Source organism: Tachyglossus aculeatus, chromosome 21, assembly GCF_015852505.1.
Source record: "Tachyglossus aculeatus isolate mTacAcu1 chromosome 21, mTacAcu1.pri, whole genome shotgun sequence".
Taxonomy (NCBI): domain Eukaryota; kingdom Metazoa; phylum Chordata; class Mammalia; order Monotremata; family Tachyglossidae; genus Tachyglossus; species Tachyglossus aculeatus.
The window spans coordinates 83178753-83184762 of record NC_052086.1 but is presented as its reverse complement, the minus strand read 5'-3'; the positions used below and the strand labels follow the sequence as shown (position 1 = coordinate 83184762).

The 6010-nt window shown below is 42.3% G+C and overlaps 1 protein-coding gene and 1 pseudogene across 1 annotated transcript; both read right to left on the bottom strand.

The window, feature by feature from the left end:
• Window positions 1–545: 545 nt before the first annotated feature.
• Window positions 546–1633, bottom strand: LOC119942165 (annotated as a pseudogene).
• Window positions 1634–3427: 1794 nt separating this feature from the next.
• LOC119942785 (olfactory receptor 4P4-like) lies at window positions 3428–4324 on the bottom strand (the record flags this gene model as incomplete). Its single annotated transcript, XM_038763735.1, has 1 exon — window positions 3428–4324. A coding segment is annotated over exon 1 (897 nt), but the record flags the coding sequence as incomplete, so codon positions are not given.
• Between the last annotated feature and the right edge of the window lie 1686 nt (window positions 4325–6010).

Genomic DNA, 6010 nt, shown 5'->3' with positions numbered 1-6010 from the left:
AATAGATTAGGGGATGCTGAAGGACATTCTCGACTGTGAGCCCGTTGTGGGCAGAGATTGTCTGTCTTTGATGCTAAATTGTATTAATTAATTAATTCATTCATTCAATCGTATTTATTGAGCGCTTACTGTGTGTAGAATACTGTACTAAGCGCTTGGGAAGTACACGTTGGCAACATATAGAGACAGTCCCTACCCAACAGCGGGCTCACAGTCTAGAAGGGGGAGACAGACAACAAAACAAACTATATTAACAAAATAAAATAAATAGAATAAATATGTACAAGTAAAATAGAGTAATAAATATGTACAAACATATATACATATATACAAGTGTTGTGGGGAGGGGAAGGAGGTAAGGCGGGGGGATGGGGAGGGAGAGGAGGGGAGAGTCTCCTGGCCATGCTCCCGGCTCCACCCCTCCCCGCGTGCGTGGCTCACTTCCCAAGGGCTTAGTACAGTGCTCTGCACACAGTAAGTGCTCAGTAAATATGATGGAATGAATTAATGGAAACGAGCGATGGGAGTCACAAGCAAGAAAACCTTTATTTTACCCCATAATACACCCTCTTGCACCACATCTTTCTGATGGCACTTTTCATCTCTGTATTTTCAGCGTATAAATGAGAAGGTTGAACATGGGAACAATTATGGTGTAAAACACAGCTAGTACTTTGTCCGCCATGAAAGTGGTGGCTGGACGTACATAGATGAAGATGCAGGGCCCAAATAATAAGGCCACCACAGTGATATATGAACCGCTGGTGGACAGGGCTTTGAGCTGACTGTGAGGGGAGCATGTTCTTATGAAAACTAATACGAATTTGTAAGAAATAGGCAGCACCGCAAAGATGAACAGGGTGATCATTCCTGTGTTAGCCAGCACCAACAGGCCTACAACAGAAGTGTCGGTGCAGGCGAGTTTCAGCAGGGGATTCACATAAAAAAAAGTGATCGATCTGATTAGGCCCACAGAAGGACAACTGGAGGGTGAGGATTGACTGAGCCATCAAATGCACAAATGTTACGACAAAGGCGAGAATGAGCATGCTGTTACACGCCTTCTGGTTCATGACGACCGTACATTGCAGTGGCTTGCAGATGGCCACGAAACGATCATAAGCCATCCACACCAGGATGAAGATCTCAACACCGCCAAAGAAGTGAGAAGCAAAAAAGCTGGGTCATACAGCAGGGGAAGGGAATGGTCCTCCTCTCCACCATCAAGTCAGCGATGAGTTTAGGGGAGATGGTGGAGGTGTAGCAGAGATGTGTAGCAGGACAAGTAGCAGTTGTAGCAGGACAAGTAACTGAGGAAGAAATACATCAGCTGATTGATTAGGTGGCTGAACCGGATGGTGAGGAGAATGAGCAGATTTCCCATCACAATGCCAATGAAAAGGAACAGAAACAGCCCAAAACAGATAACCGGCACTATAAGATTGAGGGAAAGTCCCAAGAGAATAAATTCTGAACTATGGTTCTAGTTTACCACGAAGTCAGCAAAGGCTCTTCCTGGAAGTTGTGTCTTTGTCTGAAATGATAAATTATTGAAACACAGTCGATAAGACAAAACATCCATATCTTCACTATAGCTCTCAAGGGTTCTCTCACATGAACCAAGTCTGATCATACATCTTTACTCTTGAAGTCTGCCCTTTTATTTGTGATTTTTATTCATATCAAAGACATTGATAGGCATTGTTTTCTTCAGTCAGGTAAGCATCTGATGGAAGGAGTTCGATGTAGAAATAAAGGAGCAGAATTTTCAAGTTAAGCAGGATTGCTTCAACTGTTCACTGAAGACACTTATAAGAAGAAAGAACTGATGTCTCTAGGCTCAGGAAGGAACAGGATTCTTATCCTGGCTCTTCCACTGGATCTGCGTGACCTTGAGCAAGTCACTTAACTTCTCTGTGCCTCAGTTACATCACCTGTAAAGTGGGGATTAAGTTTGTTAGTCCCATGTGGGACACAGACTCTGACCAACTTGATTAGCTTGTATCTACCCCAATGTCCAAGTTCAGTGCCTGAAGCATAGTAAGCGCTTAACAAATGCCATTAGAAAAAAGAAAAAAAAGAAGATAAACTCTGACCCCACTACCAGGCATCAAACTTGGAAAAATCATCTTGTAGACAGTATACTACTGATTGTCTACCTGCCAGGTGAGGGGCAAATTACCTTCGCATGATAACATATAAACACAAGGGAGATATTTGAACATTCTAATGGGGATAGCTCCTCACTGCTTCCCTTACTTCAATATCATATTTTTCAAACTCCATGGATATGCACATTATTGCCTCCATCATTCTGAAAGCTACCTTTCCCAGTTTTTGTCTTCAACAGGTTTTCCATTTATCTTAACGGCAGCCATCTCCCTAATCCGAGTTTCTTTTTTTTTCTGGGTCCTAAATCCTCATATCATGGTTTCAATTGCAGAAGAAGGTACCACTGAGAACAATGCCCCCTTTCTGTCAATGAAAAATATGATCTCAAATAAACCCCAGCCATTGAGCAATTCCAGGACCCCTCAACTCGTTTCAAAGACCTCAGCCTGATGACGTAGTTCCTTAGCAGTATTTTGCACCAGTATTAATGCACTAAGCAATGTAAAGATGATTTTCTAGTCATCTTTTTTAAGTGCTTACTGTGTGCCAAGCACACTACTGCTAGTGTACATATAAAATAATCATTTTAGACATAGTCTAGATTCCACATGGGGCTCAGAGTCTCAATTTCCATTTTACAGATGACGTAACTGAGGAACACAGAAAGAAGTTAACTGACTTGCTCAGGTCACACAGCAGGAAGGTGGCAGAAACAGGATTAGAATCCAAATCCTCTGACTACTAGTCTTGTGGTCTTTCCTCTCCCTCCCATTTGAAATTATTTCTGCTGCCCTCCTATGTCTGAAAATAGTTTTCAAATCCCCTTCTGTGCCTCATCTACCAGCAAGGAGGGACTGAAGCAATTGTACGGGTAGAATCCACTGAGAACCCTGCTTTGCACAGAAACATTTAGTAGAAACTATTTCTGCTAAAATCCACATCTGCCATCGCTGCACAGCGTACGTCAAGGATGTAACTCCCTCTCTCTAGAAGCTTACAATTAATTTTAACATCAACTGAAGGCCGTAATTAGCTTTCCATCCCGTTATTCCATTTCTTGAAAATATTTCATTTGAAATGGCATAGGATAGTGGATGGATGTATTAAATAAAGGCTTTGAGGTGGAGAAAAGGATGTTTACTGTCTGGTAAACAGTAAGAATTCTCCTTTCCCCTGAGCCTAGGAGAAAACCTGGGTTGATTGTACAGAGAAAAGTTGGTGGATAGAATAAGCGAAATGTAGGAGGGGAAGACAGGACATGTGGACATCCATTTCATCTGCCTGATTTTCCCTCCAAACGCGGCTTCCAACACCACACCTTTTTCATGGCCGTTTTCATCTCTCTGTTCCTCAACGTGTAGATGAGGGGGTTGAACATGGGGGCAATGATGGTGTATAACAGAGTAAACACTTTATCTTCAGGGAAGGTCTGGGATGGCCGAAGGTAAATGAAGATGCAGGGCAAGAAAAACAATGTCACCACGGTGATGTGGGAAGCGCAGGTGGAGAGGGCTTTGCGACGTCCTTCCAAAGAGTGGGTCCTCAGATGGGCTAAAATGGTGATGTAAGAGGTGACCAAAACAGCAAAAGTAACTAACACAATAGTTCCTGAACTGGTGAGTACTAAAAATCCAGTCACGTAAGTATCTGAGCAAGCCAGTTTCAGGAGAGGGTAAATATCGCACAAGTAGTGATCAATCTTATTAGGGCCACAGAAGGGCAAAAAAATGACAAGGAGCCACTCGTTCGTGGAATGGAGAAATGCTCCTCCCCAGCACACTGCAATCACTGTGACACATCGCTGCTTGTTCATGACGACCATATAGTGTAAGGGTTTGCAGATGGCAACATAGCGATCGTAGGCCATCCCCACGAGAATGGAGATCTCGGCCACACCAAATAAGTGCACTGCGAACAGCTGTATCATGCAGTGGCCGAAGGAGATCGTTTTCTTCTCTGACAGCAAATCTCTGACCAGTTTGGGAGTCACTGTAGAAGTGAAGCAGACGTCCATGAGGGACAAGTGGCAGAGGAAGAAATACATGGGCTGTTTGATGAGGGAACTGCCTCTGACGGTGATGAGGATGATGAGATTCCCTATGAGGATTGCAATGTAACAGGAGAGGAACAGCCCAACGAAGAATATCTGCAAATTTCTATCACTAGAGAGACCTAAAAGAACAAATTCTGTGACGTTGTTCCTATTTTCCATCTTGGGAATGACGAATATTCACCTGAAATGACTACAAAATTAAACATCTGTAAATAACATTTAGAAAATTTCAGTGACCAGATCATTAGACATAATTGAATGTCACTTACAATACTGTGTCAATGTATATGAAAACACTGTAAGAGAAACTTCAAATCTTTTCTGGGTATACATCCCTTTGATTTATATTGAGATGATAAAATATATTTTTATTCATTAAAAGCTCACCAGGAGCCAGGCATTGTGTTAAGTACCAGAATATAGGCTGATCGGATAGGAAACAGTCCTTCTTCCATGTAGGACTCACCATCTAAGAAGAGGTAGAGGGAAAATGTTATCCTCATTTGGCAATGGAGAAAACTGAGGCACAAGAGAAGCAGCCTGGCCTAATGGAAATAGCACAGGCCTGGGAGTCACAAGATTTGGGTTCTAATTCCAGCTCTCCCACCTGCCTGCTGTATGACTTTGACCAACTCATTTAACAACTCTGTGCCGCAGTTTCTACATCTGTATAATATGGATTAAATTCTTCCTCCCTCCTACTTAGATTCAGTGCCCCCATTCTATTATGTTATTTACCAAGTGCTTACTATGTGCCAGGCAGTGATCAAAGCACTGAGAACAGTGCTAATCAGGTTGGGCAGTATCTGTGTCCCACATGTTGACATGTTGAAGCAGCCCAGTGTAGTGGAGAAAGGCTGGGATTGGAAGTCAGAGGTAGTGGGTTCTCATCCCAGCATCTGCCACTTGTCAGGTTTGCGACTTTGGACAAGTCGCTTAAATTCTCTGTGCCTCAGTTAACTCACCTGTAAAATGGGGCTTAGGACTGTGAGCCACACTGTCCTAAGTCCTAAGTTGTGTGGTACAACTTGATTACTTTGTATCTTCTCCAGGGTTTAGAAGAACAGTTGTTGGCACGTAATAAGCACTTAAAAAGTTATTGTTATTATTATTATTATGTTAAGTGATTTGCCCAAGGTCAAGCAATAGACAAGGGGTGGAGCCAGGATTAGAACCCTGGTCCTTCTGACACTCAGGCCCATGTTTTATCCACTAGGTCATACTGCTTGTCTGTATTGATTACCTTTTATCTATCCTAATACTTCGTAGAGTGCTTAGCACATAAGACTTAACGAATAGAATAATAAAAATAATAACAGAAATAATTATCCTGAATGTATTCCTGTGTATAACACAGAGCAAATGCTTAACAAATACCATAACTATTAGGAAACAAGCAATCAATCCTATTTATTGAGCACTTACTATGTGCAGAGCATTGGAGAGTACAATATAACAGAGGTGATAGACACATTCATTCATTCATTCAATCGTATTTATTGAATGCTTACTGTGTGCAGAGCACTCAGTTAAGCACTTGGGAAGTACATGAAGGCAACCTATAGAGACGGTCCCTACCCAACAACGGGCTCACAGTCTAGAAGGGGGAGACAGACAACAAAACAAAACATGCAGACAGGTGTCAAAACCACCAGAATAAATAGCACTGTAGCCATATGTACATCATTAGTATAATACATAGTGTAGTAAATATGTGCAAAGAAAATAAATGGAGTAATGAATATGTACAAATATATACAGGTGCTGTAGGGCAGAGTGGAGGGCGATGGATAGGGGAGGAGGAGAGAAAAAAGGGGGTTTAGTCTGGGAAGGCCTCCTGGAGGA